Here is a 23,964-nt window from a genome sequence, read left to right as displayed (position 1 = left end):
ATAACGTTTTGTTCTTCTGTAGGCTTAGTGCAATAATTGTGTGAATCCAGTTGTGGTTCTTAAACTGGTTTGCTGCTTAGCTATTTAAAGTTCTAGACACATGGAAAATTACTGTTGTGAAGCTTTCATGGTTTTGTAGAGTTTCTTATGGGTCTGGCTCTCAGGTCATGAGGGATTTTGTTAACTTCTCTGCTGAAGTTTTTAAACTACTGGGTGACCTTATTTAAAAGGGTGAGAAAGTATAATAATATTTGAAAAATGGAGATCTGAACTACAGTAATATCACTTGGGCAAATCCTGGTTCTGAAAAGAGCCTTGAGATCAGAGGGGTGACTACTTAGTGGCAGCAAACTATGATGAAACACTCTTGTCTGGTGAAGTAACTTGTGTCTTGATTTGGAGTTCAAGTCTGTCCGAGATGGTGGAATTGTCATCTGTGCTTTGCACTAAAACGGGAATGTTCTCACACTGTTATAGGTGTCTGCTACTTTTGCACTGCTTTTAATTTCTAGTAAACCACAAGGTGAAGAGAGAGAGTTTTAAGTTAAAGGAACTTCAACCAACCACTTCTTTGTTGAAAAAGAAAGAAGAAATGAAAGAAAAAAAAGAAAAAAAAAAAAGGCTGGATACTTCACAATTATAGCAACAGTTTTGCAAGGGGATAGTGTTAGCTAGGTGTTAAGCAAAGTGACACCCAATGAAGCCAATAAGAAGGGAAGGTATTAGTGCATTTTTGAGGAAAATGTGACCTTTTGGGATGCTGCCAGTTTTTAATGAGAACCAGAGTACTAGGGTCTACATAGGCCATTATTTACGATGGTCTTTGTGGCAGGCAGTTTGAAGAGTAATATGAATGCAAACGTAACTTCCTCACAAAGTTCTGAGAAACATATTATAACTCAGCCAGAAGAGGTTTAGTGAGATTATTCCATTTCTTGATATGGCAGAGCTCCAGGCAAATGTGTGAAGGGGGGAGCTTTAGCACCATCTGGAATCCACAAAGGCCTTCACTGCTGGCTGCCACCTTGAAACACTTACTGATAGAGAGATTTTTCTAAACCTGTTAAGCGCTTTCTTAGTTTATTAAGCTTTTTCCGCAGTATAAAGTCTAACAAGGTGTCCAAGGATCAGTGAAATAATAGAATGGCTTTCAAGTGGAATTCTGTAGTGAAGTCATCTTCTAAATGCGGAGAGCTGCAAAGGAGGTAAATTGTAAACGTTCCTCAAGTAGGACGTGCTGCATCACAGTCTACTGAGTTTGCAAAATTGCTTGTGGTAAGAGACCATGTGTAATCTTTTAAGAAATTTCACCTTCCTTTATTTATTGTAGATTCCGACTTGGGTTTCATTGTTACACAGGTAGGGTTGTTATTACCTGGTTTGGTTTTTTTTTCTTAAGAAAAAACATAGAATTTAACTCCTGTCAGTGAAGAAAAAAAGGCTCTCCAAAAAGTGTGTGTGTGTTCCTGCTGCTTATCAAGATTTCCATTTAATGTTCTTCCATAGCTAGAATATGTGCTGCCAGTGCCAGATGGCACAGTTTCTTAGAGAAGAACTAGCTCTTGCTTAGTAGTAACGCAGACAAACAATACCAAATTAGCATAAGCAAATGTCAGTGAGTTAACATAAAGCCTGTGCTATTTCTGTCTTTTCTTCTTTTCCTAGGCCATGGGTGTTGAGAGTGACCAAGAGATTGTACAAATGATTGGCACAGAGGAACATGTGATGGCTGCATTTGCTCCTAGTCTGGAAGAATGCCAAAAAGCTCAGATTTTTACACAGATGCAGGTGTGTCTTTTCACATGGCCAGAGGCCATAAAAATCTGAAGACTGTGGGTATTGATCGCTTTGCTGTGTCAGCAATCAACATACACTTTGTGTTTTGAGGTTTGTTTTTTAGGGCTTATTTTAAGCTGAGGGTTTTTAAGTGAGACTTTGCTCTCACTGCCTAACTGAAAAAAACCCCTAACATCAAGAAATGCTTTGTTTACAGAAGTCCAGGGTTATGTTTTAGTGTATGTGACAAGTAGTGATGTCCATAAGATTAGGATTTTTTTGTTGAGGACAATTCCCATTTTTCAAAAAGGAATTGCATGCCCTGTTTCGCGGAAACCCCATTGGTGTGGACATGACCATTTCATCATGAGTAGATGTTCTCCTTCAATTCTAACCTCTTGTGTAAAGCCCACAATAATAGCCACCCTCCATCCTGCTGAAGACTCATCAGAATTCTCTTCAGCTCATACACTTTTTAATTAGCTAGAACACAGGCCATTTTGCTGGCAGCATTTCCATCATGTACATATTAATCTGCTAGAAGAATCTTTGAAGATTAGTCTTACTTCTGTTTCATTCTAAACTCTATTGAACCTTTCCGTGTGTGGTGTTGAGTGTTGTAAATTGAATGTCTTTCTAGTTTACATCTTTTGGGGCTTTTCAGGGTTAGAGGTAGCATGAAGGCCTCCTAATTCAGAGTCAGAAGAGTAAAATGGTGATGCTGGAGGAACATAGAGAAATGTGAAGCATCCAGGAAAGTAGAAAAACAGAAATACAGAAGTTAGTCTGTGCAAGAAGTGTCAAATGAAATGGAAAAAAAAGTGAGCTATTTGGGGAGGAAGGTAACAGATGGAAAGGATAATCTGTCATCTAGTGGAGAGGGTAATTCTTTGGCATAGGGGGCATGGCTTCATTTCCAGGCAAGAACTTCCCGTGTGGACCTGGGTAGTTTCTTTGACTCATCTGACCCTAAATTCTGCAGCTTGATTCCATTTCTTGGACACCTGGTAAGAAAGTAAGAATCCGTTAATTATTGCAAGGTACTCTTGGAGACACATGTAGATGCCACACAGTAGAGTTTGTGCCTATTAAACAGTGAGTGCCACCTCATGGTTTAATATCTGAATGAAACTTAGCAAATACACAAAAGAACTGGAGATGAAAAGTCAAATTAAATGAACTTGATATCTTTGGAATTTATATAATCCTTTTTCCTATATCCCTGCAATCCTGTTTCTTTTAATATTGTAGTAATCATGTTCTTTCACCAATTCCCATTCCAAATGTTATCAACATATGATAAACATGTTGTACATTTAATTATAATCAATTGTGTCAATTTTCAAGATTTTTCTTTTTTTTTTAACTAGCTAGTGTCACTTATGTGTTTGGTATTTTTCACTTTGCTTGGAGTTTGTATCATCTGTGGCTAGTGGGATTGCACTGACTGAGGAATACATGCAGATATCCATGTGTGTATATTTGTATAGGTTACAATTCTGATATTAACTTAATTGCCCCCCTTGACAGGCATTGAAGTACATTGGAAACAAAGTACGAAGGCAAAGGATGTGGGGAGGCCCAAAGAAAACAAAGATGGAAGAAGCACGAGAGCTGCTAGCATCAACTATTCTGACCCATGTTCTTGTATGTAATGCTTTTTTTTTAAACTGGAGTAAATTTGTGTGGTTATTTATGGTGTGAGCTTTGGCAGGGAAAAATGATTGCTTTGTAGCTGAGATAAAGTAAATCATCCTCAAAATAAAGGGGAAGATTTGGATTGAGTCAAAAGTAATCTTTATGTTTATGAAATGCTGTACCATTGAACTACTTACCATACTATGCATTTTTTCTGCATAGTCAGGTGGTATCAGCTATTAGTTCAGGACCTTATTCTCATGACCTATACCTTTATTCTGACTTGTTTTCATTTACTATCTGTTTCAATGTCACTAATGTATATTACTTTTTAGCATTTTTTAAGAAGGTAAAGTGCACAAATCCCTTTTGTAACTCCTCAGTCAGCCCAGATAACCCATTGATTTAAATGGATGTGTTTGTCTGAATAAGAGCTAAGGACCTGATCCTGAAACATCGGTATGTTTTTCTTTTTTGTTGTTTTGTTTACAGGTGAAGGAATTCAATTTTCGTGCCAAGTGCATATACACAGCAGTGATGGTGCGCAGAGTAATTTTGGCTCAAGGAGAAAATAAAGTAGATGACAGAGACTACTATGGAAATAAACGTTTGGAGTTGGCAGGGCAGGTGAGTCTTTACTTCTGAATGAAGTGCTCTTTTGGGGTTTTCTTACTATCTGCTTTTAAAAGTTGCAGAATAAGGAGCATTCCTGTCTTCTTGATTGAAGTGTTTTTCCTCTCATTTTATTTTTGTTGGCTTTTCTGTGTTGACTCATAGATATGCTGCCCTGATTGAGACTAATTATATCCTCACTTCTGTATTGCCTCTTTATACCAGAAAAAAGGACAGAGCAGTGTAAATACAGCATCAGTTCTAGTTCCATTATAACACTGTTAGTGCCAAGAAGGCAGCAGTAAGATCCATCTTCTGGTGTCCCCCTGTAAGCAGCTGGGTAAGGGAATAAACTGGGACTAAGTAGGTGCTTGCATCTCAAGTCCAGACTGTCCCGCTATGGAGAACCCAGCTTGTGTAGCAACTCACAGAACAGCGACTCAAGCCTTCTGTAATTTGGAGAAGCGTGTAAGATTGCTTATTTGTTGTCAACTGCCTTTCTAGTCTCTAGAGTAGCATGAATTAACAAAGTAAGTGGTTTAACGTTAACTTGAGGAACTAATGAAAGTGGATTGCATAGACTTCTCTGCTTGCAGAATTTTGGCACTGGAAGTAGAAGCAGTAACAAAGGGCTGTGAAGGAGGGAATGGTTTGAGGTGTCTGACTGGCACCATTCTTTTGCAGAGAGGGTGGCAGTTCACAGCTGTTGGCCAAACTACATTCTCCTAATTGGGAATTTGCCTATCAAGTGAAGGAACTTCTTGGTTACCATGGCATGGAATTTTTCTTGCCATGTGTGGTTATTTGATTAACCAGTTTAGATTAGGATCGGACTTCTTTGTTGTGCTCTGTATTAACTTAAGTTGGAGTTCTGGCAGTCAGTATCATCTCTGGTTATTGACCATGCTTCAGAAATTCAGGCAAGTATAGATAACTCACCAGATTGGAGAAACTATGCATCTCTGCTCCCCCCATCATTTGCACTGGGATTTCTGTTGCAGCGCAAGTAACAATATCCATTCCTTTTTCTTCATATCCAGTGGGAATTCTCATCTTATTGTACTTTTTAATATGTGTGCTTGCCTATTGCCTCATACTCCTATTTTCCTTCCCACTGTGCCCTGTCCTCTGTACACACATGTGAACACACTCATGGGGCGCGCAATCATTTCAGGGTAAAAACGTGTGCTTTGCTTCCTAGTTTTCTGAAGAAACTAAGATGACACTCTTGAACACACTCCAAACACAAATACAAAGGAAAAAAAGCTTTTGACCTGTTAGGAAAAAAAAATCCTTTCTTCAAACTAATATGTTGACTGTTCATCAAACTTTTGTTCTTGTGCTGAAGCAGAACATATTTCTAAAGTGTAAAGAGTAGTAAGAAGACATTAGCGCAATACTCTAATGCAGCAAATATTTTAAGCTGTAATGGATTTATTTGGTTTCTGCCATAATGTTGTTGCTGTGGTTAAGTGTGTAATCAGTAAAATCAGTTGTTGCTTTGTCATCGTATTGTTCTTATTTAACTGGATTGAAGGAGTAGTTTGTTATTTCCTAATATTTTTAGAGGCAGAAAGTAGAGCAGGTAAAAAGTTTTCTACAAGCTGTAAGGGAAAGGCCTCTGCTCACACTGATGTTAACAACCAAAGTCGTTTTAAATTAACTGGGAAGAGTTAAATGTAGAGGATCATCATAACAAAGCCAATGCGTATTTTTTCTACATCAAGGAGAACTATGCGGGGGGGGCGGGGGGAACGGAACACTTGATTAAGAGTAGTTCTGGCTCCCTTGTGATATTTTAAAAGCTCATTTCAAGCTGAACACTTGAATTCCTCTCTGTCATGTTATCAGTGTAATATTAATTTGATTGGATTACAGACTAAAAAGTGTAGAGATTTTGTTGCCAGTTTCTAAATGTTTGTGTTTAGCTAAAGTTTGTGTGGATAAAATGGTTGGTGGTTTGTTGTTTTTTTTTTAATGCCAGCATGTTCCTGGAATAAAAATCCTGTTGATTTAAAATTTGAATAAAGAAAAAAAAAAAAAAAAGAGAAGATTCCCATGGGAGGAGAAAAACATAGCAGTCTAAACAATGTAAAGACATAAAAGGCATTGTGTTTATAAAAATGTGTGAAAACAATAGCTGCTAATTTCACACCCCATGGGACAAGAGAGTACGAAATGTGCTTTAGCTTTAGATAACAGAGTTGTATCCACTAGCCAAGCTGGTTTACAGAGCTTTCTCTTAGTATTTCTGCCACTAGAGGCTCGGTAGGCCAGGTGCCAGCTGAGGTGTTAGCAAAACCTACCGATTTCAGGCTTAATCTTTTCACCTACCTTTTCTCTTTCCTTAATGTGTTCATTATTTGCTAAGCATTACTCTGTTCTTTGTCCTCATTTTTTTTTTGTTTCTAATGCAGCTTGCTTTGTATGGGTGAGATATGGAACAGCACCAAAATCCGGCACCCTGGAAAGCAAGGGATTTCTACCCTGTGACAAAAGAATACCGCCTTGACTTCAGAGATTGCCTAATCCCAGCTGTTCTGATAATATAATTAAGGCTGCCTAATGTCTTTAATTTTGCAACCAGTTTGTGTGAAAGGGAGAATTTGGCACTCTAAAGGCTTAAACGCTAAATAGCAATCTCAAGGCGCCTAATTAGAATTCTCTGACATTAAGCTAATTGGTGAAACTGTATTTCAGCAGCTTAACTTCTTTATTAATTTTTCTTAGGATTTTCAATGAAAATCAATTGATGAGCTGTCAGTATGGTTTTTTTTCTTAAATATAATTTGCTCTTTAGTGCTCCTGTCTGAAGCGGTCTGAAAGGCCCTGGTCTAACTATGAAATCCATTGAATATTATCATTGGCATTCCATCCTTTTTCTTTAATCTCTTGCTCTTGACCTAAATAATGTGGTTATTGTGAGATTCTGCTTTGCCAGATAGTCAGAGCTCTTGCAGACCGAGTGTCTGTGAGTGAAATTAGCAAAGTATGATGCTTTTCAGACGGGCACATAGTAGCAAGTTGGTGTACTTGGTGTGTAACTTACTTTATTAGTTCAAAGAAGAGGAAGGATGGTGTGGCTTTGTAATCCCTATGGCATGTGGAATTAGGAGATTTTTTGCAATTTTATGGTCAAGAAATCAAATACGAAAACATTTTCTGAGTTAATTTTTTTATGTTCTGTTAAATGTTTAAGACCTGCCCAAACCTGTTGAGATCAAATGTATTCCATGATTGATTTCAAAAGACTCTAGTTCTTATTTGACAAGACTGTCAGACATCTTAAAATTGCACATCCTTTCTTTTACTTTTTCCCTGCTTTTGAAATACTTCCCTCATAATCTAGTTTTTGGAGACTCCCGTGGGTTCTCCTTCCTAATATGATGCTTCCTAAAAGATGCTTTTATTTCTGATGGAAATCTGATTTAAATGAGCTGTGACATCGCAGGTGAGTTGCAGGGGACTGGATTTCTTTTGACCACGGTGAGAGGGTATCACCTTGTAAATATTAATGGTACTGCAAGGATCAGGAAAGGAAAGAGGGTCTACAACACCTTCCTTTCATGCCAAGGCCAGGTCTAAAAAAAAAACAACCCACTTAAGCAGTTTTCAGGGAAAACTCTTACGTCTAGAGTGGAAATAGGATTCCATTTTTGTCAAGGGTTAGCATACAGTGTGTGCTATCGCTGGTTTTACAATTTGGTGACTGAACACTAAGTGTTCCATATGTCTTGTAGAATAGACTGTCAAAAATAATCCAGTCTTGCTCTCCATGAAGGCCAGTGGGAGCATTTTATTGCAAATCAGATGTCTGTCTTGAGTTTCCAGGTGTTATTTTTTTATTCCTAAATGAATTTGTGATGCCAGTGAAAAGGGTAGCTTATAATTTAATTAGCTGCTTTACATTTGTCATTTGCCAAATGCTTTGGTCAGCCCAGCTGGGACATGTAGGTGGAAGCAAGCAAATGAAAGCTAGTGGCCCATCCCAGTGATAGAGAAATGAGTGGTCTGCTGCCTTGTTTCCAGAAGGTGAGGAAAAGCTGGGACTATGTCTGTGGGAGACAGTTAAAATTCAGTTTAATTCTGCACATACAGAAATTAAATTGTACAGCTGACTCCAGAATGTCTTGGCTTGTGATGGCTGAATACCTAGCTTGTTCAGCCCTACAATGCTTTGTACACTGGGAACTACCATTTCTGGCATTGGTTAGCTGCCACATTTTCAGTTCTGCTGACACTTGTAGCTGCTGTAAAATAGATTCCCAGGACAGGACTGCCAGGCTTTAGAATTTACACTGCTTACTTGCAAAACTAATCATTGTGAACACTTAAAATGTATCATGTAATGCAGATTTAAATGTTTTGGGAAGCTGTTAGTGTCTGCAAGGAGAGGTTGAGCAAACTGCAGAAGCAAAGCAGGTTGGAGAGTAAAAAAAAGTCAGATCACAAACTTTGGTAGCCTTTTCCTTGTGTGGCTATTTTAAGAACTAGAAGTAATTAGTATCCATATACAGAAAATGATTGGCTTAAATTGCAGCACTTTTGAAGAGTAGTATTGCTGGTATTTTTTTTTCAATTCAGCTCTGTTACATAGCTTCTTTGCTTAAGCTGTAGACTTTTTTTTTTAAGGGAGAAATGTGGAAGAGCATTGCACTTCCCAGATAGTAGCACTTCTATATAAGGATGGCAGGTGTTGAACCAGGTGGACTCTCTCTGGGTGTAATTGGTTTTCCGCAGACTGTGATCGGCAGAAAGTAGCAGGATAAAAGTGTATCTGAGTGAGGAAGCTGTGTATGTAACCTGAGATACATCTTGCCAGCTGTCAAGAGCAGAGATTGCTTCTGGGCCCCTAAAAAAGTCTTTTCTAGTTCTGCTTGTCCAGAAGCAATGGTAACTGTGCACCTTTTGTGCTTAGTCTGGTCTTGCAAACTGTGCACGGCTTCCAAACTCTGTGCTGCTGAGTTGCTTCCCCTGAGGGCCCCTTACAGTCAGTTGGGTGTCTTGTCCATTTTAAGTAGCTCCTGGAAAGGGGCACTTTAAACAGCCTTTTTCACTTTTAATAATAGAATATCTCAAAGTGACTCTTCACTTACTGCTTTACTGCAGTTATTCCATCCAGTATTAGAATAGAAGCTGGTCTTGTCTCCAACTCTTATGTGTGATTCAGGGTTGTACATTTAGGGTATTAAATCTTTAAAAGAGTTTGTGACTCTAGGAAGGAAGAAGTAGATCAGGTGGATTATAATGTAGTAGATTAGGGAAAACAGTAAATGGATAGCGTAGAGATGGATGGGTATGCCAAGATATTGTGAAGGAAGGATTAAAGCAAAGCAAAAAGGGATAAATGCATAGGCTTAGACCATTCTTCTACTTAATTTGCTTTCCATTATGAAATAATTTCTCTAATATTGCACCTTAACAAGACAAAAAACTTGTGAGAAAAATATCATTTGAGAAACAGAGAAGATATTTTTTTAACTGACAAGAAGTATAAAAGGTAGAAATATTAAAACGTGTGTTTCCCCCCTGCCCCATTTCCCAGACCTGGAGAAGTATAATTTTTCCCTTAATCCAATTGGTTTGTATTTCCAGCTTCTGTCTCTTCTGTTTGAAGATTTGTTCAAAAAATTTAACTCTGAACTGAAAAAGATTGCTGACCAGGTAATCCCCAAGCAACGTGCAGCTCAGTTTGATGTAGTGAAGCACATGCGTCAAGACCAAATCACCAATGGCATGGTCAATGCCATCTCCACAGTAAGTATTTTTGTTTTCATTCTAGTATGTAAAGTTTTTCCACCATAGTGAATGATGGAAATGTATAGATTTTGTTCTGATGACTTTACTATCTTTGATCGTAAAAGCAAATCTATTTAACAGTCTTTGTAGATTAAAATTGCAAAACTCTGTCATGGGCAGGGCTTTTGGAATTCACTGACGAATCATTGATTATCAAACCACTTTTTATTTCACCATTTATTTCAAAGTGATGATTTAGTGTTTGTGAAGGAATGGTAGAAACAAGCAAACTGAAAATAGCGGTCATGTTTGTGTTTATCCAACTTGCTGTCTTCTAGGTTCTACTTGACTGTGTGGTTGATGGTATTTTTTTATCACCTGGATTTAGCTAGGGTCAGGTTACATCATACGTCCAAAAGGTGGTTGAAAAGCAGCAGGAAAACATCATGAGCAGAAGATAACTGGGGGGCAGGGGGAGGGCAGGTAGGCAAAAAAAAAAAAAAAAAAAAAGCTGAATTTTGAGCTCTTCACAGGCAGTGCCTTTTTATTCATCTGAAGTTGCTAGTATGAGCAAATTTGCAGCGCAGCACAGAAATTATTATTTCTCTGCTAATGATACTGAATTATTTAACAGGGAAGACTGCTACATGTTGTATTATTGCAACCCCGCCTCCCCATAATTAAGCCTTGAAATATTTGTCTTGGTTACATTTTAGTCTGTGTCTGCCTTCTGCTAGAATGGATATTTTCATTTGTGGACAAGAACAAAAACAAATTACTAACTTTGTCTCTTACCTCACGCATCTGCAAGAGCAATTTGTGAGATGATTCCTGAAATCTAGCTACTAGCTTGTAAATGACTTTGAAATCCATGATTTTTTAAGAAATTAGATTAGTCTAAGTATTTTAGTAGCTGGTAAAAATTGTGCAACTTAATTTTTAATCTTTGGAACTCTTGAGAGGGCTTTTCTGCCTAGCATGAAACTGAGGTTTTTCTTCAGTTCTTGTAAACAGAATTAACTCCACAAATTGCATCCAAAACAACCAACAGTCTGTTACTTACAAATCCCAGTGTTAAAGCTTATCACTATTTAATTTTATGAGTGCCCCAAATGTAGTTAAATCTCTACAGTGCACGTAACCAAAACAATTGACAGATTTGTTTCTCTAAATGCTAGTGCTTTCTTCTAGCTGGTGCCAGTTTTTCCATTTGGACTGACAGAGATAAATCTGCAAACTATTCAGTACATATTGTAAAGTCTTCCTTCTTCCACTATCTTTGGACTTTTTTTTACTGCCACATAAGCAGTTAAACACCATCTGCTCTTAAGCATTGAAAATAATTTCTCAGGAACAATGCCCAGTGCATACTATTCAAGAGATTAAGCAAATACCATAAAAATCATTCTTGGAAACGACAATCTCCAATCTCACCAGAATGCTTCAATGATAGTCTCAAAGAGCATGAAATAACTCAGTGGATTCATAATTACACCAGTAGCATGCAAAAGAATTCGTAGCACTACTGCATCAACAGTACAGTGCTGTTCAGTGATATTTGCTATAGGTCTTCTTTTTACCCTGGAAAATACCAGAAGAGAGAGTAGGTCAGGCAGTAATGCCACAGACCTAATAGACATTTCAGCATCTGCAGAATCATCCGATGCTGCTGAGGGAGCAACTTTCAGTTCACAGGAGTTTTCAGTAGGAAATTCTCCACTGGGGATGGTCTCACAACAGCCCTGGCCCCATTTGGGTTTTTTTGGACAACTTTGGAAGGAGTCAGTCTGTCACTTCCAACGCACAAAGAATTTTTCATATTATTATATCTTCAGGCAGTGTTTTTACCTCCCCTTTCCTCCAGTCTTTGAGATTTCACAGTCTTCTGGGCAGTGAAGAAGAAACCACATGCTAGTTTAGACTGCACATGCAATCATTTCTAGCATGAGGAAAAACTACTCATTTATTGTATTCTTCCACTTTTATTCTGATAACTCCCAGTCCTTAAAGAATGAAATGGTTAGTGAGTGAACCCTTCCCGAGAAGGCTGACCAAGTGGACAGGTTTCTTTTGACTGACTTAGTGTTGGGCATTATGTCTTCCCACTTTCTGTAACAAGGAAAAAGGAGAAGTTCTGTAGACTATTTGATAGTCTTTCCAGTGGAAGCAAATATCAGAATCATTCGGATGGGTGGTGGTTTCTTGCTGTTCATCACAAAATGGGATTGTGCTGTTAATGTATAAAAAAGAAGCCAAGCAAATCACCCTCTAAAAGGATTTCAGTATAGTACAGCAAGTGAACTTCAAATTATTTGTTAGCATTGGTGAGCTGAGTTTATCAAAAAGGCTACAGGAATTAGCAGAAGGCAATCCTTGGAAAGCGTTACCTTTGAGATGTTCATTGCATTTGGACTGACCAGTAACATGGTGGCTGGGGTAAATATTAGTAATTGGGACAGAAACTTGCTGTATCCACTGACTTGGGTGCTGGGAACTGTATCTGGAGTAGATGTCATGAAGTCAAAAACTGTAGCACCAAATTTCAAGATTTTACAGTAGAGATTATTAAATCTGCTTGGCATGGAGACATAGTTGTGTCCTAGAACATTCTCAGAACTCCTCTGGTCTCCTAATTAAAACAAGTGATACTGCCTGTGACAGTCCTGAAACAGGAAACCTCTGACATGTGCATGGATCTTGCATTTCATATTTGGTGTAATCCTACCAAAGAAGTTGGATAGACCTAACCTCCCACGCTCTTCTTCTGTGAGAAGACAGATCAGTGAGTCTTCTTCATCTGGATTCTAAAAACAAAAGGCTTCAAGAAAGTACAGATGGCTTTGATGTCAGACTTCTCCAGCATAAGTGGTTTTTTCCTACAAAAAATATTTCCTAGAAAATTTTCCTACAAAAATAACAAATCACGAGAAAGGCAGAACTGAAAGTTTGTCAGATCTATTGTAAAAGTGTATTTCACTCAAAATACTTTGTTTTTTTTTTTTTAAATACTCGAAAAAAATCTCTGAAGGGAGAACAGAAAATAATTTAATTTAGCTAAATTTGAGTGTTGATTTACCTGTGAGGGACAGATGATGAAGAATCTTTGTGTGATTGAATATACAATAGCAAAAGTATCCTCTTGTTTGAAAGAGCAGTTCTTTTGTTTAAACTTTTTTTTTTTAATACTTAGTACAAGTATGTTATAACTAATAGTTTATATGCAGATAGGTAATTAGAAAGTTGTTTAATATAAGTGGGCAGCATTTGCTGTTGTCCTCAGATATCCTGCCTAGATACTGAAGAAGGACATGTAGTGTTGAGACAGGGATAAACTGCAATAACTTTTTTTAAATGGTTTATTTTATTCTACAGGGAAATTGGTCTCTGAAGAGATTCAAAATGGACCGCCAAGGCGTGACACAAGTATTGTCCCGCTTGTCTTACATATCTGCTCTGGGAATGATGACTAGAATCTCTTCTCAGTTTGAAAAGACAAGGAAAGTGAGTGGTCCTCGGTCACTACAACCATCTCAGTGGGGGATGCTCTGCCCATCTGACACTCCTGAAGGAGAGGTGAGGAACTTCTGTTTTGCTTTCAATATTTCTTGTCCTGAGGAATGGAGACACTGTTTATTTTGAAGCAGGTGATCCTCCATCAGAGGAAGAATACTGATGAGGAGGTTTCTGGAGAGATAAATTATCCTCAGCCTGATAACACAACTTGTGTGTCTTCTCACATCCCAGCTATTTACATCCTATATTGCCTGTATTTACATATTATATTGTCCTTTGTCTCCTACCTGAATGGACTGGCTGAAAACTGTTCAGAAATCATTTGGCTGCATGAGAATGACATGAGGCCTCCCATTTTTGCAGCAGAGCTACTTGCTCTCTTTTGATCAGAGCAGAAAGAGAGGAGTCCTACACTCTTATCCCTTTGTTCTGTAATAAATGTCCTGTTTTGAAGTTGCAGCATCAACCTGCAATTTTTCTAGAAACATACATTATAATTATAATTATAATTATTATTACAGAAACAGCTTTAGCACTTAGCTTGAGGAGGAAAAACACCTTTGTATGTTTTACTTTAAACACATCATCCAGCTATTTCAACCAAACGATTGATGCTGATGGTCTTTTTTTGTTTTCCTTTTTTCTTTTTTTTTCCTAAATACATAGTACTGGGGAAATTCTGAACTTTCTAGCATAAATATGTAGTCAATATGAGCGAGTCTCATTAAGCAGCTGAATTAAAATTGCACTGTATAAGATACTTGGATATTTTTCATTTTAAAATGTTAAAGTTTGTGTTAGAACATATAGGATACCTGGCAAACTGATAGACTGATTTCATATTTCCATTATGTTTCTAAGTAGCTATTGCTTTGAAGAGAGAAATACAGGGTTATACATGGTTGGATGACTTAAGAACTACAACTTCATTGCCTATATTTTTTATTAGTTTATAAATGCTAAAACATTACATTTCAGTGTGATACAGAAAATTCTTCCTTTCTCCCTCCTAATTTTCAGTGTAGTTAATTTGTTTAATTTCTTTGACTTTGTTGTTGTTGTTCATAAGCATGGTTTTGGAAGAAAAATGTATGTATAGTATTAATACTTTGGAATGAAATGGATAAAAGATGTATTTTTTTATTTTAGGCTTGTGGTTTGGTTAAAAACCTTGCCCTCATGACTCACATTACTACAGATATGGAAGATGGCCCAATTATTAAATTAGCCAGTAATCTTGGAGTTGAAGACGTCAACTTGCTCTGTGGTGAAGAACTTTCATACCCAAATGTGTTCCTTGTTTTCCTAAATGGTATGTAACTCTTCAGCAGTCTTGACTCTGATTTGTTGCTGATGGAAAGTTAGGCTTCGGAAACCCTCCAACAATTTTTGGAGCACAGTCAACCACAGATTCCGTTTTCCACGTGTAGATAATTTCATCTATAAATATTATGGTAGCGTTAGGCAGTGTAGACAGGCCAGATGATGGCACTTAGTTGTCTGAAGTTGTGTCCTCAGAACTCTGACTGCAGATGTGTGTAGCTGGGAAATTGAAGCTTTTTCAAATTTCAGTACTGTTTTTAAACACATTTGCATAAATAGGCACAAAAATATGTATATTCTCTTACAGATTTGTTTGCTTTTCAGGCATTCACCAAATGAGGTGCTGTTCATAAAGTACTTTTAAGAGACTAATGCTACTACATTTGTAATAACTTTCATTTACAAATTCAGAGCTTCATTCACATGAAGTATTTAATTTTACAGTAATCTTTATGTATTTTTATATATATATTCATTCAAGTTCCTTTAAAAACAGAAAGCAAACATCAATTGTTTGCAAAGTTTAGCAATGCTATTCTCTTTAAAACTACCTTTTAAAGGGCAACTTGCTTTGTGAATGATTAGAAAAAATTAGACTTTGGAAAACAGGCCTCTTTTCTTTGTTAAAGGGATGATTCAGCATATGTGCTTTGCATCCGCATGCTTATGTTCCTTTACAACTGGTCTTTTAGCGTTTCTAAATCAACAGGTACTATGATACCAGATTTCAAAATACTGACTTTTAAAAACTACAGCTGTGATTTAAAAATAGCCTTTTGTCAACAGCATCCACTTCCAGGGACTAGTATTTAATGTCTGTCACTATGAATAGTTCTCCATTTACCTTTGAATTAAACAGCAGTTGTTCTTCAATCCTGCCTTTTCCCAGTAATATAAAAACAGCACTTGACCAAACTGCATTCCTTTGCTCTGCTTTTCTGTAGCAGTATGTTAAAGATAAGGTTCAGTGAAACTACATGCACTCTTTTTTTCTGTCTTTTTATGGCCCAAACGGGAGTGCAGAGCAGAAATATTGGACTCTTCCTTCACAAGCTCAATCGGTGGTATGGAACAAGATAGTTATGTTCCCAAATGTAGATGATCCAGTACTAAGTGAGGCAAAACAATTTACTGTTCGATCTACTAGTTTGTGGGTTTAATCCATTAAAAAAATTGAGGCTTGTGGATGGCTGACTTGATTCTGATTTAAACTTGTGACCTAAAAGGGCAGCTAATCTGTTAAGTACAAATCCTTTAAGCTAGGAAGACCTTTGTATTGTCTTATAAACTCCCTAAACTATCATGCTTTGTCTCATCCTTTAAAGTTTTGTTTAAAATGATACCATACTTATTTTTATTTTATATATGAAGATGACTTTGGTCAGGTGACTCTTTAAATGAATTTTACTCTCTTGTTTGTTCATCATGCATCAGAATACTTCAGTATGTGCTGAAGTGCCCTGCTAAGATAGCAATAGCTTGTTGAGCTAAGTTCCTGGAGGAATTCGGGTGCTGTTGTGAGTGAGCACATGTATCAAAAATATCAGGTCTTTATAAACTTTCTGACAGGGCAGCAGGACAGTTCCTTGGTCTGTTCTTGGAAACCTTGGATCCATTTCAGTACAGGTGAAATTGCAGGCTTCAGAAATGTTTTTTGCTTGTACACTAATTGGTGAATGGGTACCTGAGCAGAAACATACTTGAAGAAAGCTGGATGAAGCATGCCATTTGGTTTCTGAAGCTGTTTGGAGGCAAACAGATAGATGACCTGTAAAATTCTGACAGGTTTTTTTGTTTAGTAAGAGAAAAAGAGCCAATTCTTATTCATGTCAGAAGAAGGAAATTTTATGACAACTCTTATTATTTGCAAGAGTAGGAAGTATTTCTATGCATGCTAGACATGATCAGAATTTGTAAGTCGAGTTTTGGATATGCAAAGAATGCACTTTCTGAAGTGAAAATGCAAGAATGCACTTTCTGAACCCTTTCTGAATAGGTAACATCCTCGGTGTCATACGTGATCATCAGAAATTAGTGAACACATTTCGGATAATGCGTCGAGCAGGTTATATCAATGAATTTGTTTCCATCTCTACAAATCTTTCTGACAGATGTGTCTACATTTCCTCTGATGGAGGGAGATTGTGCAGGTAAACATCTCATCAGAATTATCTCACTAGTGAACTTAGTATAAACGCTGTTTTATGCACTGTAAGTACACTGGGCTAAGACTTTAATGAGTACAGATTTAAGCAAATTCAGTAGGACCTGAGCATCTCTTTTCTCCTTAAATAGCCTTCATTCAGAACAGACAGATCAAAATCAAACAATGATTGGCAACTCTAGCAATGTCCAATGTCCTTGGAGGAGTGTTTTACTTCATGTGAAGCGAGAAAGAAGCAGACACTTACCCGATATCCCATGGGTGTGATATCACATTTTAGAATAAGAAGCTACATTTTGTCTTCAAGGGCCTTTATTTCTGGTGCAAAACTTCTTCAGGCTTGTATACCTGTTTACTATGATACCAAAAAGTATGTCTCACAATTTTGGTTTATTTCATTGCTTACCCTTAAGTAGGTAGGGAATTCAAGAAACATATAAGGTAGGTCTCCACTTTCAGGTGCTTATGCTCTTTGTTAGACAGAAAGAGACTGAATAATAGTTATATCACAAAGGAATGCAAAAAGGAATTAGGTGGCTAAAATGAGAATGGGTGGAACATAACAGTATTTTGAGACAGAAAATCAGGTTGATTTATAGTAGAGGTTAGAGACTCCGGTCAGATTATGGCAGCACTGTGCTAGGTTATTTACAAGTAAAACATCTCTGGGCCCAAGTGATTAGGCTAAAGAACAAGGTATAAAGGATGAACAAAGCAGAGATAGGGAGAGGCAGAATGAGTTAATAAATATATGCATTTTTTAGCATTGACTAGCTGTGTGTGTGTATTTTGTGTGTAATTTAAAGAAGCAGCAGTCATAACTACAGTTGGCATTCCACCTGATTCATTAATTGAATCTCAGAGCATGTGGAATGCAGTATGAGGTGTGCTAGAGGCTCCAAAATAGTACATGTACAAACCATCAGTTAATCATACCTGGTCAAGAGATCCAGGGTAGGGGCATATTCATTGGCAGAGAAATCACTTTTGCAGTCAGGGCTAGTATCAGCCATTCTGCAAGTTTGGAGATGCAGCAAGACTTCCGATTTGTAAAATGAAGACAAGTGAAATCGCGGATTTCCAGGAGTTTACCAAGTTTGCTTTGTAGCACCCCCCACCCTGCAATTGTTCAGATACCCCCGTTAACCATTTAAAAGTGCTCATTAGTCTTCAAACAGTTATTTAGACTTCAGAGTGGACCCCACAAGTATCTTGTAGCTATTTGCTGCTCTTTATAAGAGCAACTTGTCCAAATAGCAACAGCCCTTGACGTTTCATTCTTGCATGCCATCCTTTGTGTCAGTGTTTTCTTGGGGTAAGGAAGCCTTCAGAGATCCATGTGCTGTTGAAATTTATGGATTCATCTGAGGTCACCCATAGTAAATGCCTGTACTTTACACCATGTAAGTAGCAGTAAAATACATTCTTGCATGTCAACACTTGAGCACAAACTGTTCACTCAGTGTTGTATGAAGTCCCTGCAATATGCATAGAACTTAATGCTGTCCTTAGCTTTGTAGATTGGGAAAGCTTAAATATTTAAAGCCATCAACAAAGTGTGTAGGTAAAACTTATAAAATGTTAGTTTAAAGATTTGGAGGACATGGGGGGAAGGCTTTCTCCTCAAAATTGAAATCTTAATTTTTCTTGTACACTTTTTGGGTACTTCATAGACAATATATCAGTTCAGGATATCTGTGTTATCACACCAACGTCTGAATAATTACTGATTATATTTATGTGGCTGTATCAGTTAAAGGTGGACAAATTTTAAAAATGGTTTATAAAATAGATTGTGCATAGACAGGGTTCTTATTGTAAGCATAAATTAAGCATTTGCTATGATAATCCTTTTTTTTTTTTTTTTTTTTTTTGAATTGTAGACCCTACATAATTGTCAAGAAGCAAAAACCTGCAGTTACAAACAAGCATATGGAAGAACTGGCTCAGGGATACAGGTACACAATTCAAGTGGACCATATTCATCCTCACTAAGTAAATACTGTGTGGAAGTACTTCAGTCAGTCAGTATTTCACAATCTTGGGGATAGCTATGTAGAGGAGAAGTCTACTCTCCTATATAAGTTAATAATCGGTGTATTGGAGGTTTTCTGTTTAAAGCCAAATTAAGTCTGGTGGTCTTAATTTGTTACTGCTATGAAATTTGATGATTATACTGAATAAATACATCTCACAGCCTCATCTTTCTGCAAATGGAAGGCCTGAGGCAGTATCATCCTTCTCCTGATCAAAAAATCGAACACTTCGAAGGAATATCAACTTTACTGCCCTAAACTAGGCACACTCAGAATTAGTTTTGAAACTCCTTGCAAATTCTTAGTTTGGGTGTTTAAAAAAACACACACAAAAGCATTTAAAAGCATTTAAATTTAGCTTTAACTAAATTTTGCAAAACCATCACAAAACTTACTAGATAACCCTTATATTTGCCTACATTTTAGGGATGATGAGTACATACAGGAAGATTTTATTTAGTTGTTCAAATAAGTAACATTGGTCAGTCAGATTGTGTGAAGCAGTGAATGGGCAAGGGGATTAATTTAAAACAATACAGTTTTCTTTAAACATGTAAAATACACAGAACTTTTCATGTAAAAGTATTTCTCTAGCTTAACTTTTACACATTACATTCCTTCAATATACGTATTATGTAGTTTTATTTTTGCAGAAATATAAGAAAAGACAGTACTTCTAGTGTAATTTTTTTAACTTAACTGCAGGAATTTTGAAGACTTCTTGCATGAAGGCCTTGTTGAGTATTTGGATGTGAATGAAGAAAATGACTGTAACATTGCACTATATGAACACACAATTAATAAGTAAGTATGCATTCAGACTAAACACTGGTACAGTGGGTGACTCTCTGAAATGCAAGTATATTAATAACGTTACTGTTTTCACACATACACACTGCTCCTTTGCTAATGGTTGAAACAACTCCAGGTGAAAGCTAAAGAAAGAAATCTGTTTACATACATCCTAAATTATCTATGGGATAGTTAAAAAAATGGTTTAGCTTTTGGGTTTTGGGAGATCTGTTGCTGCTTCTAGCCCTCAAAAATGTGACATATTTAAAGGTATGTCCTTTGTTTCTCTGGATGTGGCTTTTTTTTGTTCTAATCATTGGGCTGCTCATTGTAAGTAATTTTATACAATAGGAATCCAGAAGGCAAATGGTTCCACACGTTAAATGATGATCTTAGCATGCCATGATTGTCATTTGGAAAAATATCTCTCTCTTGTGGCTGTAGAGGGACTCTAGACAGCCAGCTTGCATTAAATGCCTGATAGGCCCTGATAAAAATGTCTGTATCATTTTGTTTATTCTTTACCACATATGTTAAAGCCATTCCTGGTATGTGATTTTCATTTAGAAAGATTTCCAGATTTGTTGTGTTTTCTACATATAGGAAGGACCTGGTGCTTTGGTTTTTTTCCCTTTCTCTTGTGACTATGATTAAAGAGCCCACATTAAGGAAGGATTCTTTTAAATTTTTAAGTCCTCCTATCTTTTTACCTTTTTTTAATGTTTCTCTGACAATATCTGTCAGCTGAAGACTTCGTTTAAGATGTTAGAAGTTACCTTTGAAATGTTTGATCAGTAGGTTTATGCAGAAAATGCATTTTCTAAATGTTCTGTCCTGGTGAGGTACTCATGGAAGCCAATAGAAATAAATCATTGATTTCAGTGGAGCTGGATGAGACCTTCAGTTATCTTTAACCTTTGCCAGACAAAATGCATTAACTCTGCTAATTAAATTGTATTGCTCCTGCCCAGGCTTTTGAAGACTTTATCACTTTAAGAAATTACTCTCACATGCTCCTGGCTGGCTTCTGTATACATGAGCAAAGATGAGCACACACAATTGCTGTCATTTGAGCCAAAATTAAATAACTTCCACAAAGCACCAGAGCTGAAAAGTCTGAGTTTCAGGACACCTGACTCAGCTAGGAAGATGAATGGGGGCATATCATGTGATATCACTGTTTAGTCAAAAATTGGAGGAGACAGTGCAATTCCAGTGGACTAGTGTGAGGAAATGACTCCACAATAATCGCCAAAAAGTTTGGGAGATTTTTGTGTTGTCCATCAACTTGTTTTGAGTTTAGCTTCAATGCTTGTAGCTAATAGTGCCATAGGTATCTGAGCTTGCGCTGTATGAGCACATTGCTCCTTGTGCTTAGTAATGATACTCCCTACATCCTGAATTGTGTACCCCCTTCCCCCAGCTGATCACCTTGCATTTTAAATGGTGCGACCATGTTGGTACAACTTGTTCTGGTAATACAACTGATACAATCCACTATTGTGAAGCATCCCATTAACATTCTTGCTTTTGTAATGTAGGCTTCTTTTAGCTACAGTATTCTCTCTTTACCTTTCCAATCCAATTAGGGTTTTTTTCTTTGGAGGATTTGACTCTATTTAATGCGTTCAATTTCTTCCTTACCCATTTGTAACTCTGATTTTCAAACTCAAGAGGTTCCCTTCCTTTCTTGGGCCCATTTCTGCCAGTGGCATTTTGACTTGCAGAAATTGAACTGGTCTGTAAAGTCTGAAGGTCTTTCATTAGCACTGTGGAATACTTCATGAGATACTAGGATCCACATATGTTGCATCTTCTTTGGTTGAAATAGGATTGACCTCAATGGAAAAATACTTTTGTTAAATACCTTATCTGAAAATGTATATGTAGTTCCATGCACTAGTACCTTCTGAAGAAATTCGCTAACTTCACTATCAGTAAGTCTTAAGTCTCTTGTTTTATTGTTTGAGAAGGATCACCAGTTCTGTGAAGTTCTACAGAATGGGGGAGCAGTCTGTGCTTTAAGTTTGTTACTGGGTCTTGAGACTATTTTGCATTTACTTGACTGCAATTGGGATTCTACCATTTGTATTTTCTCAGGACAGGCTTCAATTAACATAGCTGCTTTTTATCAAGTGGAGAAAAATAGTGGCTATCCTCCTCTGGCCAGCAGGTAATTTTTAGGTTGCTCAGGCATATTTGTGATTTATAAAGATTTCTGGGACTGATAGATAATTTCATTAGGCTTGCTTCTCAGGGTTTCCAGATTTTTTTCAGATTTCATTTTTTCCAGTAGTACATACATTGTTTATGTAAGTTCCTGCTGGTCCTTGTCTTCAGTCTGTATGTACTTGTGGGTAATTTTTCAGCCTTTTTGAGCTTGTGAGGCTTTGCTGTCTTTTGAGTGTTGTCATAATAAAGATTTTTCCAGTCATTTCCTTTGCAAGGTCTTAAAGTTTAGTAATCACATTAATTTGTTTAACTAATTAAAAAAAGTCTTCCAAAAGACTTCCAAGAGAAGTCAAACATTAAAGATGGGATTTTCAGAATGCAGTGGGTTTAGTTGTGTGTGGGAGAAGCAATGTGTGCCTAAACCCAGGCCCTGTGTAATAACTCCAGAACATTATGAAAGATATGCTCTGGATAGGTTTAGTTATAATTATCTTTATTTCAAAATTCCCCATTTCCTAGTTACTTATCTTGATTTTTAAAAGCAGCTCTGCTCCAGCCAAGCTTTATTGTACACTCCATCCTTAGTTATTAGTCTCTCCACTTGCATCCCAATGCACACTATGATTTAATTATCTTTATTGAGCATGGACTTTCTCCTCTGAAGCTCATGCCAGGTAGAACAAATTTTGTTATGTCTCAATCTTTACTCCTTGTCCCTGTCTTTTTACTTCTCATCAGTATTGCCTTTTAACAACATAATCACTTTCAACATATTTGCAGAGCTTTTCGAGTAGTGTTTCATTATGCTGTATCATCCATGGCACTGGATCTGGTTTGGACACAGATGTTTTCTCTCTAACGGATACTATATAACTGACCTTGGAAAACTAAAATTATGCTTTTATTTTTTTCAATACCTGAATCTGTCTTGCTCTTCCTTCCTCCACCTACCCAGTGGATTTCTAGATCTCTGAGATTGGTAATTTGATGTGGAAGACTCTCTCTACATGAGAAGACATTCCTTAAGGCATTTTGCATCTTACTACATAAGCTGATGTTTTATTGTCTTGCTGAGCTTCTTCAGGTTGTTGTTATCTGGAGGCTTTTTCTCCATGATGGAAATTCATAAACCCTCATTTATTTCTCCTTCATTTCTTTTCATGTGGAAACACTTAAAGCCAAAAGAAAGTTGTGTGGCTTTTTTTTTTAAATACAAAATAAAAATCCCATAGTGAATCCATATTTTGAGGTCCTACTGACTTACATTTTTCTGAACAGAATTGAATTGAAGTATTGTGAGATACTACTAATCTGAATAAATGCTAGTTAAGAAGTTTGTTCACAAGGCTGTTATAATTGGTATTCTTTCTTTTAAGAGATACAACACATTTGGAGATTGAGCCTTTCACGCTTCTTGGTGTCTGTGCTGGGCTGATTCCATATCCTCACCACAACCAGTCGCCAAGAAACACTTATCAGTGTGCCATGGGGAAACAAGCAATGGGTAAGACTTTTTTTATTCCTTTTTGGAGTTTTACGTAGTTTTTGAAGCTATGTAGAGAAGTGACAAAACAAATAAATTCTTTCTTTCCTAGTTCACGTAAAAGCTTTGGTAGGAAGAGGAAATGAGCACTTCTTTAGCTTTGAGGAAGAAAGAATTTACCTCTGCAAGTTGGAAAAATTAAAAGGAAAAAAATACCAGTCAGTTTCACTTAATGGAGACCATATCTGCAGGTCTTAATACTTAAAAGAAAAATTGGAGAAACTGGGACACTATTGCTTTTTTGTTGGGTTTTTTTTGATAATTGTCATGACTTTCAAGTTTCCAGTGTAGCTGCAGGATTGGCAGAGGGTTGGGTTTTTTTTTTTCTCTTTATGCTACAATGTGCTGTGGCTTTCCAGACAAAAAGAGTTAGAAAGAGTTCTCACAAAGAGACACAGAGCACAGAGAGGAGAATTTCCCTGAATAGTTGAGTAGGTGTCCCGAAAATAAATAAATAAATAGTTACATTGACATTAGAGAATAAGAGGAATCAAAATGTGAAACAGAGTGCTTAGTTACTTGAACACTTCCCGCAGTCATAGTTTAGATTTTGGGCTTTTTCTCTTTTGGATGAAGAAGGCAAGTAATGGCCTCTCAGCAAAATGACTGAAATAAAATTAATTTCCTGAGCACTTAATAATTCTTTTTACAAATGT

General features: G+C 37.0%; 1 protein-coding gene across 3 annotated transcripts in view; it reads left to right on the top strand.

Moving 5' to 3' along the window:
- Window positions 1-23,964, top strand: part of POLR3B (RNA polymerase III subunit B) — a 79,370-nt gene that overhangs the window by 18,185 nt on the left and 37,221 nt on the right. For all 3 annotated transcript variants that reach the window (XR_012653667.1, XM_075052019.1, XM_075052020.1), the window contains exons 10-19: window positions 1,666-1,788; window positions 3,307-3,423; window positions 3,907-4,041; window positions 9,622-9,783; window positions 13,138-13,338; window positions 14,428-14,590; window positions 16,598-16,751; window positions 18,649-18,723; window positions 19,507-19,605; window positions 23,142-23,269. Coding sequence is in view for 2 of the 3 variants with exons in the window: in XM_075052019.1 (XP_074908120.1) it covers window positions 1,666-1,788; window positions 3,307-3,423; window positions 3,907-4,041; window positions 9,622-9,783; window positions 13,138-13,338; window positions 14,428-14,590; window positions 16,598-16,751; window positions 18,649-18,723; window positions 19,507-19,605; window positions 23,142-23,269 (1,357 nt within the window). In the remaining variant the exon portion in view is untranslated. The remainder of the gene's footprint in view (window positions 1-1,665; window positions 1,789-3,306; window positions 3,424-3,906; window positions 4,042-9,621; window positions 9,784-13,137; window positions 13,339-14,427; window positions 14,591-16,597; window positions 16,752-18,648; window positions 18,724-19,506; window positions 19,606-23,141; window positions 23,270-23,964) is intronic.

This window comes from Buteo buteo, chromosome 19 (assembly GCF_964188355.1).
Source record: "Buteo buteo chromosome 19, bButBut1.hap1.1, whole genome shotgun sequence".
Classification (NCBI taxonomy): Eukaryota; Metazoa; Chordata; class Aves; order Accipitriformes; family Accipitridae; genus Buteo; species Buteo buteo.
Note: the sequence above shows the minus strand (reverse complement) of the source record. Positions and strands in the feature narration are given on the sequence as shown.